The sequence below is a fragment of the Erigeron canadensis genome, chromosome 5 (genome assembly GCF_010389155.1).
Source record: "Erigeron canadensis isolate Cc75 chromosome 5, C_canadensis_v1, whole genome shotgun sequence".
In the NCBI taxonomy this organism is placed as follows: Eukaryota; Viridiplantae; Streptophyta; class Magnoliopsida; order Asterales; family Asteraceae; genus Erigeron; species Erigeron canadensis.
Window position 1 is genome coordinate 39,268,310 of NC_057765.1, and position 20,149 is coordinate 39,288,458.

Below are 20,149 nucleotides of genomic sequence, written 5' to 3' on the forward strand. Positions count from 1 at the left end.
GGTGTACCAGCAAGTGAGTAATGAATGGAGCGGAACCGTGTATGATTGTTTTTTTCTTTCTATGCACTTTATATGTGTGGATGGGTATGGATACCTACATATATAATTAATAATAAAAAGTGATGAAGGAAGTGATGAGGTCCATTGTCAGTAGTGTGTTGGTTGTGTGTCAATAGAGAAATACTGACGTTTCATCGATTCATGAGATTAGTTATGAGACAACCGATGCCTCCATTTGGGAAGTATCCGTGAAAAAATAAGCCGTTAATTTAAATAGTTAAAAAGAAATCGAAAGGAAAACGTGCTATATAAAGCATAGATAAGATATACATATATGATCCGAAGCATGATATATATCCCAACTTTATTCGGGTTTGACCCACTAGTTCGGATCTAAGGTGTGCTAGGCCTAACAAAATCACACACTTTCTAAATAAATTAGTTCCAAATTGGCAACCTCATATATAATTAGTAAGTATCCTATTCTCCATGACAAAAGCAAACCAAAACACGTTGTCCGTACCTTCCTTTGTTCTCACTCAATTAAGCTCTATAAAGAATAAAGATATAACTCAAAGAGAGCTTCTGTATTTCCTTTTGGTTCAAAATTCTGTTGGATTGTTTCGGTTCTAATTTATAGATCCATCGAGAGGGAGAATGAGTTCTCATTTCTACAAATCTGCTTCACGAGCCGCTAGGTCTCTTCTCTCGTCTGCTTCCAAACATAGACATCATGTTGTCTCTGGTGAGTTTGATGTACATTTTGTGATTCCTATAATGTTGTATCAAATATTTTTGATTCACATATTTTATATATTTATACATTATTCATTTATGCATACGTTGTTTAGATTCTAATGTACTCAATGGTGTACTAATTTTGATACCTACGTGATGTAGAAATCTGTTGTTTCAAATAATGACTACATTGCGAAATTTAACGTATTTGTTTCTTTTAATGGTAGAAGGAAGAACAGCCATGGCGGCTGCAACAGTATCCTATAAAGGAAAGCTGCCAGCTCTAGTCTCTTTTTGCGATTCGTCAACAACCTCCAACAAATGGATTACTGGAGCCCTTGCCCTACCAGCTGCAGGTTTAAAACTTATGGACTCTGTGTTTTTGTAACCTTATTCTTTCTTGTGCTTATTGACATTCGTTTCTTTATACATGTAAAATAAATGCAGCATATATGCTTCAAGACCAAGAGGCATATGCAGCACAGGTTCTTTTTTAATAGCAATTTGTGTTTAGTAATGTTTATAGCATCTTCAATGAGCTAGTGATTGATTATTTTGTACATATGTGTATTTAGATGGAGCGAACCTTCATTGCTATCAAGCCTGATGGTGTACAAAGAGGACTGGTAAATTGAACAACTCATACTCCATATGTTTACATCTCCATATATATATATATATACCAAACTTGTCAATGAGTTCACAGTTTTTTGCTTTTTCATTTTCTAGATATCAGAGATTATACACAGGTTTGAACGTAAAGGCTTCAAACTCGTAGCTATTAAACTTGTGGTACCTTCAAAGTCCTTTGCCGGGAAGCATTATCATGATCTCAAGGATAGGCCATTTTACAATGGCTTGTGCAACTTCCTTAGCTCTGGCCCTGTTCTTGCAATGGTACAGAATTAGGATTCATCATTGTTTTTTTTTTTACCATATATGCACCTTATGAACAACTACAAGCAAATGAAGTTATATCCTTGTTTGTTTACTTATTATGTAGGTTTGGGAAGGAGAAGGTGTGATTACATATGGCCGTAAACTTATTGGAGCTACAGATCCACAGAAATCAGAGCCCGGAACCATCAGAGGTGATTTGGCCATTGTTGTTGGAAGGTACTCCTTGCCTTCTATTGTAGTCTATGCAAAAATTAATTCCAAAATGTTATGTTTTGCTTTCAAATGTTGTCATAGGGCGTATCCACTATCAAATATTGTCATTGTCTATATCCGCTGATATTGTTAGCATTAATTTAAAGTTTAGCCAATGTACCGAACACCTACTAATATTCATTCCAGTCTACCAAACACTGCCTTAAAATTAAGCCCTCAGTAACATAGTCTGTTTGCGTTGCAGGAATATCATCCATGGAAGTGATGGTCCAGAGACAGCCAAGAATGAAATCAGCCTGTGGTTCAAACCAGAGGAGCTGACTAATTACACCAGCAACCAAGAAAAATGGGCCTATGGAGTCAACTAATTGACATGTTCAAGAATCATATATAGACAACAAAAAATTAACACCGTAAACAGCTTATTTAGATGGGCTTGTTTAATTTGTTTCTAGAAAATAAACCACACACATAATAAGATGAATACTGAATAGATCTTTTATTTGTCTTTAAAATGTTGGGCTTCATTCTTTCTTAATACAAATGAATCATCTTTGATATGTAGTCAACTTTGGAGAGCCATTACTTATGGATAAGAAAGCATCTGATACTCTTATGAATATTTCAAATTTAGAAGGCATGGTTAATGTATTTCACAATTTAGGATTATCGTACTCTTTACAAAGATAACACAACTTTTTATGTAACTCATATATCAATCAACGTTTGAAAAACTATCTTCTATACTCCTTATAAAGAGTATTGAATATCTTAAAATTCAGCATTTTTTTTCTTCCTAAAATACACATACTTAAACATAAAACCCTTATATACCCTCATTTTCTCATTATCTCTAATCATTACGTACTCTCATCGACCTTCTATCACCCTCCGTCGCCGCCCTCCTTCTCCACCGCCACCCTCGATCTCCACCACCGCCTCTCTTTTATATTGTCATCACCTTCTAGCCGTTGCAACGCGCGAACACTATGCTCGTTTTAATAAAGAATTTACTAAACACAAGTGATGTAGGAATTTAACCATCCCGCTCCATCTTTGCACATTGTGTTTTGTGTCTATATTTTCCATCTTGCACAAAAAAAAAAAGAAAAAAAATCAATGTCATACATTTTGTTCATCCAATTTTAGCATATTTACTCATCACAAAGTTTAAACAATCATTGAAACATTTCACTATTAAATGGATCAAACTAACTTGGTTTCAACATGGTACCAAAGTGTAATTGCATTGCATTAAATAATTATACACTTATCAATTAGACTTTTGATATGAAAGGTATAATTTTTTTTATATACGTTAGTCTTTTCCTTTAAAACATCTTGAAAAGTTGTTAACTTTTATCATTGTTTACCAATTTTTCTTTTGAGTGTTTTTTGAAAATTGTGTAACCATGAAAAGAAACATTTGATGTACATCAAAATTTCCATTTCAATTGGAGTCTAATGGGAATTTTTTATTTTATTTTTACCATTACTTGCTCTGTAACATAATCCAGGTTTACATAATCCAGTTTAAATATAACCGAATATTTGATGTCGAGTTAAGAGCTTACTATTTACTATTTGAAATTCACTTGCTAAGAAAAGTTAAATATGTAATTTAACATTATTATCCCCAATTATTAATGTTGAAATATTAGTGTTTGATTATCTGGGTTGTAAATAAATATATAAATAATCTTATGTTGAAAGTTACATAGGAAAAATGTCTAAAATACCCTTAATGATATATATTACACTATTAGTCCTTAATTTTTTAAAATATCTCAATTAACTCTTTACATTAAAAACTTTTACATCAATTATCTATATCATTCGATGTCGCCTCTGCCACCAACAGTTGTCACCCACTAACACCGTCACCGCCACGAATAATATAATTGAAATGAAATGACAAAATAAACAAAAGAAATATAAAAAATATTTAAAGATTAAAACATCAATTGTCCACAGTCTTTCACAACTGTGGTTAGCATCTCAATCTAAAAGGGTCGCTCCTACATTGTCTTCTTGATATTTTTCTGACTGTATCTTCTTCATATTTTCTGGTGTCTGGGTAGTGATTGGTAGATTGTGTGCTACTGGTTGTGGGTGATACAGTATGGTTCATAGGAGCTTGGTGTTTCGTTAGCTTGTACAGTTGATGTTTATCTCACTTTTGTGGTTGTAATTTCGGTCTTCTAACACCTTGCTAGTTGACAATTATTAATAATATTTCATTTTACCGTTAAAAAAAAGAAATGTAAATCCAAACCAAAGACTTAGGGGGCGTTTGGTTCACAGAATGTTTTTGAAGGAATTGAAATTTGAAGGAATTGGAATTTGAAAGTTTTAAAATTTGTCATGTGTTTGGTTGACATAATTCAATGGAATTCAGTCAAAGAAATCTAAATTTAATTTATAAAAATAACAAGAATACCCTTTATTAAATATAAATATTAATAATAATTTTATATGTTAATAATATAAATAATATTAAAATAATAATAATAATAAGAAAAATAATGATAAAATTAATAAAAGTAATATTTTAATAGTAATAAAAATAAGAATAAATATAAATAATGCCAATAAAAGTTATATTAAATATAAAAAATAATAATATAACTAATATAATAATAATAATATGATTATATTATTTATATTAATATTATTATAATTTATTAGTTTTATATAATATTTTTATAAATATATAAAATAATAATATAATTATCTATTATTTTTATATAATATTATTATAAATATATAAAATAATAAAATTATAAATATAAAAATTATTAATAATATAAATAATTTAATAGTATTATTATTATATTATTTATATTAATAATATTATAATTGATTAGTTTTATATAATATTTTTATAAATATATAAAATAATAATAATATAAATATATAAAAAGATTAATAATATATGTTATTTAAAGGCATTTTGGTAAATTTGTAAACATTCCATCCATTTTGTGATGGAATCATAAATTTCATGATTTAAAGAATTTGAAGGAAAGTTTACAATTTCAATTCCATCAAGTTTTCCAACCAAACATAATAAAGTGTGGAATTCAAATTTCAATTCCTATGAATTCTTGAAAATTACGCGAACCAAACGCCCTTTATCTTTTCTCTCATAAATAACACACGCCTCGTCATATTACTTCATCTCGAAGGCTTTCTCCTTAAATAAAAACCCTAAAAATCTTCACACTCAATTTTGATCTCGCCGGAACCCTAATTTTCAATTACACCCGCCTCCGTCACGTACCTTCGTCTAATTAGGTAATTACTTCTCAAATTTCCGTCCTTTTTCCCTATATATCTGTATCTATAAACCTATATCCTCTAATTTATCTTTTTATTTTATTTTTTGTATCTTTTAAACTGAATTGTTCACTGTTTTTAACGTTTTTGTAACTACTTCATGCTGAATTTAGCAAAAAAGAAACTAATTTGTAGTGAAAGTTGATTAATTTTGGATTTTTGTTAAACTAAATTAGGGTTTTGATGTTAATTTTGTCATGTATAGTGCATAATAGCACCTATACGTATATAATTTATATCTATACATATGGGGCTTAGGATGATTATTTATTATTTATTTATATGAATTTGATGTAATTGATTCAGATGGCAACAGAACCACTAACAACAGTTTCAGTTGCCATGACTGTGAAGAAAATGGACATGTCATTAGGTACAAAAAAATTTACATACAATATTATATATTGTATCTATTGGTTATATAGTTCTGTATGTATATATATGTATGTATAGGTTGTTTAACTGAGCTAAGGTGTATATATGTGTTGTTTGACCAGATGATATTATTAAAATGTCCAAGAATGGGAATGGTGCTAGTAAAGGGAAGCAGCAAAGAATTCCAGTAAGATAGTTTTTTATTAATGTGCTTTACATAATTGATTTTTTGTTTCGATGTTATAACGATATATGATTTGATGCAGAATAAGAACCAGAAGTTTTTTAACAATGGTGTTCAAGATAAAGCTATGAAGATGCGTCGTTTTATGGACTCGAGGTCTTCCATGAGACAGGTGTGGTGTGTTTTTAGCAAAACGTGTTATATTTTGGCAGTGTGATGGTGTATACTTTGTTATGTTTTGATATTTAGATTAAAGATTCCATTTCGATTTCAGGGTGCTCTTGCTCAGAGGAGGTCCAATTACCAGGGTAACCAATTCCCTTTCACAGCTGAGGCTGCTAGAAAGGCAGCAATTGCTCCCATGAACAATAGGAACTTCAATCGGAATCAGGCAACGACTTCATATAAATCAAGGCAAGTTCTTTTATTTTTTCGAGTTTGTTATTTTTTTTAATTCTTTAGTTCTTTACTAGTTATGTTTAATTATTTATGCCATGATACAAATTGCAATCACCTGATTAGAAATTCCTTGTGTCCGGTTACTGACGCAGGTAAATAGTGGTTCTTCTACCTAGTCAATGAATTAGCGATGTGCTTATCAGTTATATGCATGAGACTATCATCTGTGGGGAAAAAAAAACATTTTTTGTTCTGAATTGGGCTTTAAGGAAGTTCCTTGGATGATTAAAGTTTAAAACTCTTAAGCCTTGGCATTTGGAAAGAGCTTTTGTAGGCTATGCTTGAATATATTGGATTATTGGCATGTGCTTGAGCTGTTGATTTCACTGTGTACATGGTCTTTATTGGTTAGCTTGCATTATGGGGTCGTATTATTGGAGTGGATGGGTATTAAAGATATATAATGTTTAGTTGATGCTCAGTTGATTGGAAATAAAAGGTGTTTAATGGGAAAATTAGCAGCATGTAAAACTGAAGATTTATGTTTAAAGGAAGAAATATGTATCATGGATGGCTCTACGAGATCTTTGTTAACCGTATGGTGATCTTGGCCAATTTTTGGGAGCTGCATCTCAACTTCCCATATCTGTTCCAGTAACTCTACTCTTGACTTGGATTATGTATCCAATAAGTACTCTTCACTTGGATTATATATCCAATTAGGTCTGGGAGGGCTTGTTGGTCTAATCTCGACTCGGATAATATATCATATTTCTTCGTTCTATTGAAAATCTTTTTACTTGACAACAAACGTGGTATCCAGACTTTGTCTTAGTAGCTCTCAAGTATCCTTGTAATTGGCCAAGAGTTGCTGTGAAAATATACCACAAATCCTCCTAGGAGCTCTTAAGTATCCTTATAGTTTACTAAGAGCTACTGTGAAAATATCTTATAAGCGTCTTGATATTGTCTCCAAATATATGATCATCTCATCCACACTTTTGCTAAGCATAGGTTTGTGTCTGATCATTTATCTCTAGTAAATGAGAGGAGGATCATGGTTGGATTAGTGTAATCTGGTGAAAGGTTAGAGGGAGCTTATTAGCTGTATTTCACATGTTACGCTGTTGATTACTTGGGAATCATGTGTTGTGAATTTGACGCCAGTTTTATATATCTCTATATGATTGGAGAGCCACCCAATCACCATACTTTACACATTCATTAGAAGTTTAAGCTGCTTAATCTACCAAAGTTTTGAAGCTGTTTAGGAGATCATTTGTTTGAATAGATGAGTAGAAGGCCATGGACTCATGGAGGTTACTGTCTAGGCTTCTTGATAGATAGATAGTATATCTAGGGGTGTCGTCTTCTCTTCTCCAGCTTCAGTCTGAGTGTACAGTTAAAAGGAAGAAATATGTTCTGATGACAACCGTCTTCACCATTTATGGTTTGTGTAGTTAAGAATCTTATAAAATTATTTAATGGTAAGTAAAACTGCTTTTATGCATCCACTGGCTCAAGATTTTGATGGTAGCTGCAACTTTCTCGAGAGGTATTCTCTATTGCCTTTCTCCAATTATGTTTGATTTGTTGTGCAGGGCTGTGGCTAAACCAGTTCAAAATAGAGGTGTCAATGGAGGCTTTCCTGTTAAGGTACTGCTCATATCTGATTTGACCTGGCATGTAGGGTTAACTATTAAAGTCTGCTAATAAAAAAAAACTATATGTGGGCCCACGGTAATATTATTATTAGTATGTAGCAATTGCTGATGTGTCGTGACTGAAGTTTTTAATTAAAACTCACCTCAAAGGATAAATAAGCTTTCACTTGGGTGCAATGGCAAAAAGAGGTTGGATTTGCTTACCAAGTGCAAGCAATCTACCTTCAGTGGTTTCAAGTCTAGTTTGAATCGCAATGGTTCAATTGTTCAAATTTGCTTAATATTCTGGAATCACATTTACCTATAAATATCCTATATTATCGCACTGTTGTTAATTATGATAATGTTTTATAATTTACACAGCAGCAGCAGCAGCAAATGAAGGTGGTGTCAAAGCAGCAGAAGTCTCGAACGTTGGATTCATTATTTGCAAATATGAAGGAAGAAAGGATGAAAAAAGTTGCATTTCAGCAGAACAATGGAGGAGGAAGAAGATTTGGAGCAGGCCAGCAAAGGCCTAGACCTCCATGGACCAGATATAATAACTGAACCCAATGGTTACTCTTTCATGGCAGTTGGGTTGGCTGGATCTATTAGGCATACTGGAAATTGTTAATGAAATATAGCATTTGTATCTGGAAGACGGGAACGATTGCCTGGAATCATCGTGTTCGTGATTGTTTGATATTCATATGTCAAATCATGTTTTTTCTTTTCATAATCGTAGGTGATTGTGCTTTTCTCTCTATTGGATTGAAAGTTAATGTGTAGATATGAAGCCTCTATCCTACTTGGTTTAGGAGTTCTGTTTACTCTGAATTTAGCGTTTGTACTTAGGTTGTGCATTTGTCTTTCTTGTTTCGATTGTTGAAGCATCAAACATGAAGCCTCTGTTCTGCTTGGAATAACTTTTTGCATCCAGGTAAGGAAACAGAACGATTGTCTGGATTAAGATGTGTTCTGTTTGTTACTTATAGCCCTATGTTTTGTTATGCTTCTGATTTGCCAACAATAGGACTATGAAACTTATACATCCAAATTTGATTAGATTTCCTGCAGTCATTAGAAATAACATACTACATCAAGCTCATCATTACATACCAAACAAACATATATCACATGCTATAGAAAGGTATACAAGCTGTAGATTTTATATCCCCTTTATATACAGAATAGGAAACCTATACTGGCACCTCAACAAGCGCACTCACCTCTGCGAACAAAGATTCGAAACTGCGTCCACCCTTTTTGCAACTGCTGCATTGTGTTGACCGTGATTAGTTCATTTATGAAACTTAGAAAGATATACAATGAATATATAAAAACTGTATGGAGCCTCGGTTCATATCTATAATATAACTAAAAGAGGGGGTTAGGGGTACATTTGGCACCCCTAATCACCCTCCTAGAGCCTAATCCTCCCTTCTCATTAATTCTTTAGTTTTTTTAATATTAATCTAAATTAATTTACACTTTTTGATTTTTCCATCACAAATTTACACTTTAACCCTAATCTAAAGTAATTAATTTACACTTTTTGGTTTTCCATCACCAATTTACACTTTAACCCAATTTGAAAATAATTAACTTACACTTTTTGATTTTCCTCACCAATTTATACTTTAACACAATTTAAAAATAATTAATAACACTTTTTGGTTTTCCATAACCAATTTACACTTAAAAATAATTAATTTACACCTTTTGGTTTTTCTTCACCAATTTACAATTTCACCCAATTTAAAAATAATTAACTTATACTTTTTGGTTTTATTGGTAATCTATAATATAACTCACGTACGACAATCGTTTAGTCTAAAATTGTTGTTTGTGTGTGTAATAAGTTAAGATATAACAAACTGTAAACTTTTTATTTAACTAAAGTTGAATAAAAAAGGGTAAACTGGAATGAATATTTACATGGAGTTATTTTTCATATGTTTCATTCTTTAAATTTCGTATTGATTAAGTTGTTATATTGGTCATAGAGATTTTGACGTCTCCACATCATTTGATCAACGTTTGGAATATCCTTGATTGGGTTCTTTTTTTATCCTAAATAATTCTTCTGGATAAGTTGAATAAAAGGAGGTAAACTGGAATGAATATTTATATGGAGTTATTTTTCATATGTTTCATTCTTTAGTTTTCGTATTGATTAAGTTGTTATATTGGTCATAGAGATTATGTCGTCTCTACATCATTTGATCGACGTTTGGAATGTCCTTGATTGAGTTCCTTTTTTATCCTGAATAACTTTTCAGGATCTGTATGCAAAGATATTTATTTGATTCTTATGGTTAATTTGTTTGGAGTTAATTTTTTAAAATTGGATTAAATACATCGAAAGACACTAACTGTAGTTTTTTCTATTTTTTTTATTAGACATGGCTAGGTCAAATAATGAATGAGCGGAAAATTTTAGGAGTATTTTGACCGATGGAATGGCTATTGAGGTAGCAAATTTCCAAGTTGATTTCGTTATATCTATAAAATATATTTGAATTCTAATTTTTTAGCTTTGATTAATATATTTTAAAACTACCCGTCCATTGGACGGGCTTGAACACTAGTGTATATATATATATATATATACGGTTAAACGAGTCAAGTGGATGTTGAGTGCGAGTAGCTAGAAATTTGGGTTCGTTGGTTCAAATTCGAATAAATTTTTTAGTTTTCATGCTAAAACTCATATATTTTGTTGTTTTGGTTATTGGATTCTTCCACAACTAAAAATGTTCAAGCTTGGATTTCTTATTTAGGACTTGAGTTTGCTAAACGATCTCATTGCTAAAACTTGTGCAAGTGACAAGCTTAATTCTGATCATAAACAATTACTATATAGGTTAAAATAAACAATCAACATAAAGGTTAAAATCTCATAAAGTTCTCTTTATTTGGATCCATACAACTTGTCAAATTCAATTTGTTCGTTCAGTTAGAAACCTTAATAGAGCTTCTAAAGATTACTTTTTAAGAGCGGCTCATTTGACCAGTCTCTTTAATTTGAGCCCGACTTGACCATAAGTGTTCTCAAGCTTGAACTCGAGTAATTCTTGAATTTGCTTGAGTTGTTTACGCTCTGGTATAAGAGAAAGAAAAATATAAAATAGATTCAACTCAAACTTCTCATGGTAACACAGATCACAATCGAATAAAATAACCACAATAAAACAAATAAATTGTATAGTACAAAAAAGAGATATCACTAATCTAATATATGATCGGGGATGTAGCTCATTTGGTAGAGTGCTCGTTCGCATGCGAGAGGCACGGGGTTTGATTCCCCGCATCTCCAATCCTTAGGTCATTTTTGTTTGATAAAACATTGTCTATACAAATGAAATTTTTATATCTACTAAAAAATATATGTTTTTGTGTTTCAGTAGTATTCACCCAACGTTATTGGGTGTTTGTATACCTGTTAAAGTTGGTTTGTTTGCATTTTGCAATTTGGTTGGTCAGTTTCTTAAACAAGCAAAAAGGTTGTAATGCATTGACTTTTTTTTGTTTTCATGAAGTTGACTTAGAATTAGTCAAAAGCCAAATTAGTTAAAAACAAGCTACGTTACATAACACTTTAGTTTAGTCTCAAGTTTAGTTTGTTAACTATCACGAAATTAGGCGACAAACTATAACTTTAGAAGTACTAGTTGTTTTTAACAGCCATTTTATCTTTACCTAAACTTATTGCATAATATAATCATGTTTATTTTTAGATTTCCGCTTTGTTTAACTATCACGGTGGTGTAAGAAATAAATTGTGGTTTTTATCGTACTATAAAGGTTTTATTGAAGGATTTTCGACTAGTTGATTTTTTAGACAATTTGTACTCCTGTTTTTGCAATCAAAGCTTAAAAAAGCAAACCTTTCTTGTTTTGGAAATTGGAATCACGGTAAACCATTCTACCATCCATTCAAACCATATACCAGGGAAGAGTATTAAATACGAGTAGTTTGGTGTGCAATAAAACACCATTTTTCTAAATTTAAATCATATTATAACATTATATAATTGGTATTTAGTTATGACAAGCAAAAAATAAAAAGAGTTTGGAAACATCTATTCCATTTAGTTTATTTCTTTACATGTGAAAAATGATTGGGTGACACATGAGTCTTTTAGAAAATGATTGTTTTATAATGATTGGTTTTGATAGTATTATTGACAGTTTGACACCCTAAATACATAAATAGTTTTCTTAAAACAAACAAATAGCAGTAATTTATTTATAGTAACAACAAAAAACAGCGTTCATGATCAAACAAATAAGAGTGTTCATGTATACTTAATTGGAAAATATGTCTAATAATCCATTAATATCACATGTTTACAATCCTTTAGAGCTGGAAGATGCTCGATTTTGTTCTAATATTAGATTGGAGCTAAACTTAAATATGAAACTCTTCATAAAATTTAACTTTGTAGCATATCCTTGAAGGCTTGAAGCCTACTCCCAAAGATAAAGAAAAATGCATAATATGTTACTTACAATCTAGTTTATACAAACATATATATATATATATATATATATATATATATATATATATATATATATAATTCACTAATTTTGGATGTATTACTTATACTTTTTAAAACAAATATACAGAATAAAAGTGAAAAACATCACCACATAAACATCAAGAGCATGTTTGACCTAGAAAGTACCCCATTTAACGGTTAGACACTTAGACACCAATTGAATAAACAAGTTAAGAGTTCAATGAGAATCGTATGATGTGTGTTCGGTCATATATTATGAATTTACATAATCTTATTGAAAGTTTAAATAAATACTTGTCTTGTATACAATCGGCTGGACATCACATGGCTATGTGCAACCTTGCCCCACAAATAATGAATCAAAGGCTCATTTCCAACTTTAATTTTTAACTTTTGATACCAAAAGAGATTCACTTAATATATTTTAAATAGCACAAGGGTTTTCAAGGAATGTGTATACTGTATAGTACTCAAAGCAAGCAAAGGCCTTGGCCTATACCCCTTAATCCCTTATTAGGGGTGTTTGATAGGAGGGAATCATAAAGAATGAAAATGTAATAGAAAATGGAATCAGTGAGAAAGAGAATGAGTATTTGGACAGAGAATGAATTCCGTTGTTTAGTACCCACAGAGAATGGATATATAAAAAAAGTAAAATTTTAAATAATAACAAATTTAATACATATAATATCTTGAAAAGAAAAGAAAAGAAAAAAAAAATTTTTTTTTTCCATTCTCACCCATTCTCTACAATTTGTAGAGAATGGAATCAATTCTACTTTATCCATTCTCATTCCCTTTCCTTGTTGCAAACAAACAAAGGAAGTCTTTCTCATTCCCATTCTCCCCTTTTCATTCCATCATACCAAATACCAATAGAGGTCCAATGTCTTCTTTATATCAATTCGATCTTTCCTCTGTTATTGCCTTTACAATGAAGCAACATCATTAGAATTTACTCATTATTATTAGAAGGAGATGTATGCTCATACAATACGGGCGCTTATAATGGTGGAGGTTATGAGTAGCGATGACAGCGGTGTGATTATAATGTGGAGGTAATTAATGAAAGAGGTAATATAATTATTTGTATGATTTACGGATGTATGTTGTAATAACTTCATCAAGAATATTATAATATGTTATGTAAAGATATCTAAGTTGGTTTAAAAAAAGACATTTTTGGCTTATCAACTTCTTAATTAGAAAAAAAGTTAAATGTTTAATTATGTACTATTGATAATGAATGAAGGCCAAGGCACTCAAAATTGAAAAGATACGCATGTAATTTTGGCTTATTTTTTAAAAGTACAAATATCGCAAAAAATGATCTAAATTATGTTTCTTTTAACCGTATCACACTAAAGAGTCCATTTGAACAAACTTATAATCATTTATCTTATATTAATATCATATAAAGCAAACCTCATTTTCTTTAACTATAATCTGTAAACCTTTATAAAATATATTGAATTTTCCTATTTTAGGAAATTCATCACATTTTATATTCAAAATACCCTATTGATTAATTCTATTTTTTTTACATCTAATATATACTTTTATACTATCTAAATAAAAAACACCTTTTTTTAAAAAATGTTACATGGAAAAATTATCTAAAATAAATTAATAATTAAAATACATTACCAGCCATTTATCTTTTAAAATGTCTTCATTAACATTTTAAATTAATTACTTTTACATCAATTATCTACAACACTTGACGCCGTCTCCACCACCAACAATCACTCCCACCACCACACTGTCGTCCCCACGACCACCGCCACATTGCGCTTGAACCGTGCTAGTCTCAAAAAAGTAGGCAACTCTTCCTACTTTACTTCTCTCATTTATTTATTAATGGAGAATCATTAATCCTCTAAATTTTTTTTTTTTTTAAATCCTCATAAGACTATGATTGAGGCATTTGGCAAGATCGATTAAGAGAAAAAATTAATAGAATACACTTCTCATATAGTTATGATAGTAAGAAATTCTTTTATTAATTTAACTTTTTTACCTAATATTTTATGATAATTCTTATGAAATAATTTACAAATCTTTAAAATAACTACATTAGACCTTTTAACATCAATTAGTTTTAAGTTCATCACCACACCGTTATTGCCGCCCCCACTACCCTTCGCCGCCACCAGCCGCAACCAATACTGCCGCCTGTCGCTGCCATCACTGCCGCCACCACCCCACCACCGCTACTACTATCGTCTTCGCATTGTGCGAGTGCAAGCTTAGCTTATAATTAAAAGCAATTAGATACTAGTACTCATCATAACATTTCCGTATATTGATTGATAATTTTGAACTTTGTAAATGATGTAAAAAGATCTAAAGGGAAGTGTTGGAGTTCCACCTAAGTTTACCAGTTACCACTTACCACCACTGATGGCACAAAAATCTCAAAGAGATCTTCAACTTGATCAACCCAACTTTTTCCGCAAAGATAAAAATTTCCACAAAACTTCCATTTTTCCACAAATTGGGATTGCCAAAATTACACTAAAACAAACCCTACTTTAACCAAAGTTTCTTCTTCTTGTGCCCCACTCAATCACCACCACCTCACATGTAATCATTCATTCATCAAATGTATCTATATTCTACTATATATACACCCATTATCCCATTCAAATTTCCCATCTGTCAAAACCACACACCAATATTCTCTCTTCTTTCTTTCTTACAGATCCCCTAAATTAACAACAATCTGTACATAACCCATTTCACAAAACCCCTCAAAATTTATACTTTTTTTCTTTATACCTATACATACATTATACATTATACATACACACACACACACATGTATATGCAATTCTTGTAGATTTATCTATCTGGGTTTTAATCAAAATCCAAATTTGATTCATACCCATTTCATCAATTGTCATTATTATTACAATGGCGCCACCACATTGTGTTTTGGTGACCGGTGGTGCCGGTTATATTGGAAGTCATACAGTCTTGCAGTTGCTTTTAGGCGGTTACAAAACGGTTGTAATTGATAATCTTGATAATTCTTCACAAATTGCGATTAATCGAGTTCAACAACTTGCTGGTGATCATGCTTCTAATCTAATCTTTCATCAGGTTACTAAATCTTTTATTTTTTTTCTCGAATTTTGATATTTGTGAAATTGGGGTTTAATTTCAGATTTAAGGTCATTTTAAAGTTTGAATCTTTATTTGATTATGTATGCTAAATTGTTGAATTTTTATTTGAAGTGAATTGGGTTCTATTAAAGTTCAAATTTTTAATTGAATATGTATGCTAAATTTTCGGTGTTGGATTTGGGTTTTAGTTAAGTCTGATCAAGTACAAGTCTTTATGCACCTTTAAGTTGTAGAACTAATCATTATGTGATTATTGATGTTGATTTGGATTAGAAAGAACTTTTGAAGTTGGATTAATCATGATGTTAATTGTGCCTTGAATAAGTGTCATATCAATTGTGATGTGGAGGGTGGACCTTTATGTTTCAATTTTGTGGAAACTGATTGATGTTACAGCTTTCGGTTGGTAGGAATTTCCAATATTTTGGGAGATATGACCACGTAAGACAACTCAGAAAAGTGAAAATACTTATGATATATATAATTTTTGGTTTTAAATTAACCGGTGATTAATTTTCTTAACCGTTGCCTTTAAAAGTACAACACTATTGTGAAAGCACAATCTTCGATTAATTGTGGAACTGTAAATGCATATTGCAAAGAGACCTTGACATGCCTGTCCTGAATTGCTAGTGCTCTTTTTGACTTTTTTGCATAAACATAAAAATGATGGATTGTTTGCAACAAGAAGCTAATCTAGTTGCATTAATACATGTATATGTGTGTTAATTCTTGGAGGTTTCCTTCTTCTGTTTCTGTGCAGATTGACATCCGGGACAAGCCTGAATTAGAGAAGCTTTTTGCCTCCACGAAGTAACTATATTGCATTATTGCATATATACTCATTGCAGTCCTTGTATTGTATAATTTTTTGTTTGAAGCGTTTGTGTAGCAGTAACTTCAAATTTCAAGCATAATCTCAAATGCATAGTTTGTATATCTTGTTCCTTTTTACAATTTGAATGTGCTTATAAACAAGGTGGAAGTGCGGAATAATTAAGATTTTTATGCAGGTTTGATGCCGTTATACATTTTGCTGGATTGAAGGCTGTTGGTGAAAGTGTGAAGAAGCCATTGATGTATTACGACAACAATGTTGTGGGTACTTTAACTCTTCTGGAAGTCATGGAGGCCCATGGGTGCAAAAAGGTATATTTTGTGTTTTAATTTTCTCATATTGATCGGATTATTAGAGACTGATAAGTGGGTGGCAAATATGAAAATATGACATGCTTTTTCTCGGTTTCAATAATTTCAGATCGTGTTCTCATCATCAGCTACTGTTTATGGTTGGCCAAAGGAGGTACCATGCACAGAAGAGTTCCCCTTATCTGCAGCCAGTCCATATGGAAGAACCAAGGTATCAATAGCTCATATTTATGTTATAAGGTTACAAATGAAATGATAAAAAGACTATCAACTCTGAAAAAAGACTATTGACCTACTTGTAGATCCATCATATTTTTTAGTTTTTACCTATAATTTACCTAATCTGTCCCAAAAATTCTACACTTAAATTTTCATTTTTGAGCAACATCTTTGATGTGGGTTGAAAAATGTTTTCATATTTGTTACAATAGTATATTTTGATAATATGCATTTATTGAAGAACTAGGAAACTTATCTCAGTTTTTAATATGAATAATGAATACTAGAATGTCTAAATTTACAATATTGAATGTAACCTTTTAAGGACAAGGTGCTAAAATGGCTACAAATATGTGTTGACGTAGACGTCAAGTGTGGAAGATATTAGTGATGGCAAAGTGAGTGGGTCGGCAGGTTCAGGTCAAGGATGAAAATTCCAATGGGGATAAAATGTGGTCTTATGCATCCGAATGCATTTTGGATTACATTTGATGCATATTACTATACTAATTAAGCCACTTGACCCTTTAGAGATATGTTATAAGCTGAGTCCACTTTGTAGCCGTAGGTAAATGAATCAAAATTACCACGTGTAGAAGATATAAACACAAAATCGATCTGAAAACTCTGATAAAACTAACTACATTAATAAATTCAGAAAGTCGAGAACATATCATAAAGATTAGTTATTTTTATTAGGTAGGTACTAATCATCATAATTTATTCAGCTCATGATTGAAGACATTTTCCGCGATATATATGCTTCGGATCCCGAGTGGAAAATGATAATGTTGCGGTACTTCAACCCAGTGGGTGCTCATCCTAGTGGATATATTGGTGAGGATCCTTTGGGAACCCCAAACAATCTTATGCCTTTTGTTCAACAAGTAGCTGTTGGCAGGCTACCTGCACTTAAAGTATTTGGAACTGACTACTCAACCAAAGATGGAACAGGGGTATGCTTGTGCCTCCAGTATGTCATAATTTAAATCTAAATATGAAAATTAGTTAAAATTATCCAGTTTGTTAATTGGGGTTGTTTTTATTTTCAGGTACGGGATTACATCCATGTTGTAGATTTAGCTAATGGGCATATGGCTGCATTAAGAAAACTCTCAGATCCAGAAATAGGTTTGTCTTCTTTCTCATGCTTCATTGTGCCTGTGTTTTCTTTACACTTTGTGTCAATATGTATGCACATACTGTGCCCTTCAATAGTTTCGCTTTATACGTGAGGAGTAAAGGTGTAATGCTGGTCGTATTTACTTAATGGAAGTATAAATGCAGTTGAAACCATAAATACAAAATGGGGGAAAATGATATGAACGGATATCCTCTTGATTCTTCTGATTGGATGGGACCTATGCTCAGAGTCTTGAATATGCTGTTGGTTTTATTGTTTTAATGTTGATGGCTAAGATAAGGTCCATTCTTTTGCTGGGTTTAATTATAATTTGATATTTCAGGTTGCGAGGTCTACAACTTGGGAACGGGTAAAGGGACATCTGTTTTGGAGATGGTGGCAGCGTTTGAGAAAGCTTCAGGAAAGGTATTGTCATTTTAATTATTTTGTTTAGATTTCATAATACTTGAAAGAAAACTGAATTAAAATTCCCAGTTTCCATAGTAGTTTAGATTTGTTAATTTTCTGTCTCTAAAAGAATGGCATTTGAAATGTCTGACATCATAGACAAACTTGTTTTATTTAATTTAACCTTATCTCTTCAGCTTCATTATAGTTTCTTCTTAGTGCTATTAAACATGAAACTTAGTACTTCTGGTCTTAAAAATGTAAACCTATTGAGTTAACGAACACTATCTTTAAATCTTGTGGATTAGTCTGCCTACAGCCTGACACCTTTATATTGATTCAATAGAGTCATTGGTTTAATAATGTAACTGAAGGTAAATTTGGTTAAATACTTGAATTTACTCATCTATATTCGTTCTAAACTGGGAAGCCTTCTTGGTCCAGGAAATTCCTCTTGTAATAGCTGGACGACGGCCTGGTGATGCCGAGGTCGTTTATGCTTCCACAGCCAAAGCAGAGCGCGAATTGAACTGGAAGTAAGTACTTGTTTTTAACTCTTAGCAAAATTGTTTATTGGTTTGTCATACTCTTTGACTCTATTTGTCCACGAGAATATGATATGACGAATTTCAGATAATTGTTTTGTATTATATGTAATATACCAGTAAATAGAAATAAAGAGATATTATCAAAATATAGTGTATAGTGTATACTATCAACTTTTAAGTGTCAGAGAATAGGCGAATGGATAATTCTGACATCGAACATTTCTGAAAAGAGAGGTTCTAATTTTCATGGGACGATAAGTTTATGATATAGGATTTACTATATGAATGCAGGGCAGAGAATGGGATAGAGGAAATGTGCAGAGACCAGTGGAACTGGGCAAGTAACAACCCATACGGCTATCAGGACAAATAAACAGAGGCACCATAAGGACGGTTTATATTTATATGAGCAACATTGTGGAATCTTACAAAGTCAAATTATTCTTACTAGTAATAGGATTATACGAGTAATGTTTGCCTGGTTTCTATAGTTGACACGTTTTGTCTTCTTGATAGAAGGTTTGGTAGGCTAATGACTAAGTTAAGGGAATAAAGACATGATAGATAGTCCATATTCTTTTTAACTCCATTGATACCCTTTTACATTTTACATGTAGTTCAGTTTCTTGTACATGAGATCTGGTGTTTGTGTAGCAATTGAAGGGGCATATTATATGTTTATTTATATTAATTTATTTGTTACATATATAACAAGCTTCTACTTATCACTTGTTCTAGTTCTTTCTTTCCCTTTTTTGCATTTCATATGTTTGTTATGTTCTTTGAAATTTTTGTGCTGTAAAAAAACCGAAACCGAACCCGAAATCAACCCGTAACCGAACCTGGTCAACACCCGGTTTTGACCCTAACCGGGTCGGGTTCTCCAAAACCCGGTAGTTAGTAACCGGGTATACCATATAGTCGTTAGAACCGGGTTGGACCCAGTTAGAGAAACCGGGCTCCAAACCGATTATGTAACCGGTTAATGGGCTTAAGAGGTGTTGGGCTTCCCAGTAAGCAATCAGAACTTGTTTTGGAGCTGCTAGCCGTTATTATAGCCGTTTCCTACCGTTTATTTTGTTTTTGTTTTTTTTAAACTTGTTTATATATACGTTAATTCATTTTGGTTAAATTACAACAAACAAAAAACTTCCAAACACTCCAAAATCATGTCAAAACATTAAAATGACTCGCTCAAAACTCACTTTAACATGACAACACCAAGTTCTTCGAATGACCAACCACGTAAAAGT

The 20,149-nt window shown here is 31.8% G+C and overlaps 3 protein-coding genes across 4 annotated transcripts; all 3 read left to right on the forward strand.

The window, feature by feature from the left end:
• Positions 1 to 458: 458 nt before the first annotated feature.
• LOC122599442 (nucleoside diphosphate kinase 3-like) lies at positions 459 to 2,411 on the forward strand. Its single transcript, XM_043771958.1, has 7 exons — positions 459 to 745; positions 966 to 1,094; positions 1,186 to 1,223; positions 1,314 to 1,364; positions 1,468 to 1,635; positions 1,742 to 1,854; positions 2,096 to 2,411. Exons 1-7 carry the CDS (start codon positions 658 to 660, stop codon positions 2,217 to 2,219), a joined length of 711 nt encoding a protein of 236 aa, XP_043627893.1. The 5' UTR covers positions 459 to 657; the 3' UTR covers positions 2,220 to 2,411.
• A 2,593-nt stretch (positions 2,412 to 5,004) lies between these two features.
• LOC122599583 lies at positions 5,005 to 8,631 on the forward strand. Of its 2 annotated transcripts, none has more exons than XM_043772112.1 (7): positions 5,005 to 5,148; positions 5,497 to 5,563; positions 5,688 to 5,752; positions 5,832 to 5,921; positions 6,024 to 6,163; positions 7,750 to 7,804; positions 8,179 to 8,631. In XM_043772112.1, exons 2-7 carry the CDS (start codon positions 5,497 to 5,499, stop codon positions 8,359 to 8,361), a joined length of 600 nt encoding a protein of 199 aa, XP_043628047.1. In that variant the 5' UTR covers positions 5,005 to 5,148; the 3' UTR covers positions 8,362 to 8,631. The 2 variants fall into 2 exon arrangements, with proteins under 2 accessions (XP_043628047.1, XP_043628046.1); XM_043772111.1 differs by having other exon boundaries at positions 5,006 to 5,148; positions 8,176 to 8,631.
• Positions 8,632 to 14,993: 6,362 nt separating this feature from the next.
• Positions 14,994 to 19,621, forward strand: LOC122599326 (UDP-glucose 4-epimerase GEPI48-like). The gene is made up of 9 exons (XM_043771823.1): positions 14,994 to 15,425; positions 16,213 to 16,262; positions 16,463 to 16,598; positions 16,708 to 16,809; positions 17,546 to 17,773; positions 17,870 to 17,948; positions 18,284 to 18,366; positions 18,793 to 18,884; positions 19,188 to 19,621. Exons 1-9 carry the CDS (start codon positions 15,237 to 15,239, stop codon positions 19,267 to 19,269), a joined length of 1,041 nt encoding a protein of 346 aa, XP_043627758.1. The 5' UTR covers positions 14,994 to 15,236; the 3' UTR covers positions 19,270 to 19,621.
• Positions 19,622 to 20,149: the final 528 nt, after the last annotated feature.

Excerpts from the sequence above, each read along its gene's own strand:
- LOC122599442 (XM_043771958.1), top strand. The coding sequence starts at position 658 with ATGAGTTCTCATTTCTACAAATCTGCTTCACGAGCCGCTAGGTCTCTT. Across the intron at positions 1,095-1,185 it reads CCTTGCCCTACCAGCTGCAG|CATATATGCTTCAAGACCAA; the intron begins GTTTAAAACTTA and ends AAATAAATGCAG. Across the intron at positions 1,365-1,467 it reads ATGGTGTACAAAGAGGACTG|ATATCAGAGATTATACACAG; the intron begins GTAAATTGAACA and ends TTCATTTTCTAG.
- LOC122599583 (XM_043772111.1), top strand. The coding sequence starts at position 5,497 with ATGGCAACAGAACCACTAACAACAGTTTCAGTTGCCATGACTGTGAAG. Across the intron at positions 5,564-5,687 it reads GAAAATGGACATGTCATTAG|ATGATATTATTAAAATGTCC; the intron begins GTACAAAAAAAT and ends TTGTTTGACCAG. Across the intron at positions 5,922-6,023 it reads CGAGGTCTTCCATGAGACAG|GGTGCTCTTGCTCAGAGGAG; the intron begins GTGTGGTGTGTT and ends TTTCGATTTCAG.
- LOC122599326 (XM_043771823.1), top strand. The coding sequence starts at position 15,237 with ATGGCGCCACCACATTGTGTTTTGGTGACCGGTGGTGCCGGTTATATT. Across the intron at positions 15,426-16,212 it reads CTAATCTAATCTTTCATCAG|ATTGACATCCGGGACAAGCC; the intron begins GTTACTAAATCT and ends GTTTCTGTGCAG. Across the intron at positions 16,263-16,462 it reads AAGCTTTTTGCCTCCACGAA|GTTTGATGCCGTTATACATT; the intron begins GTAACTATATTG and ends ATTTTTATGCAG.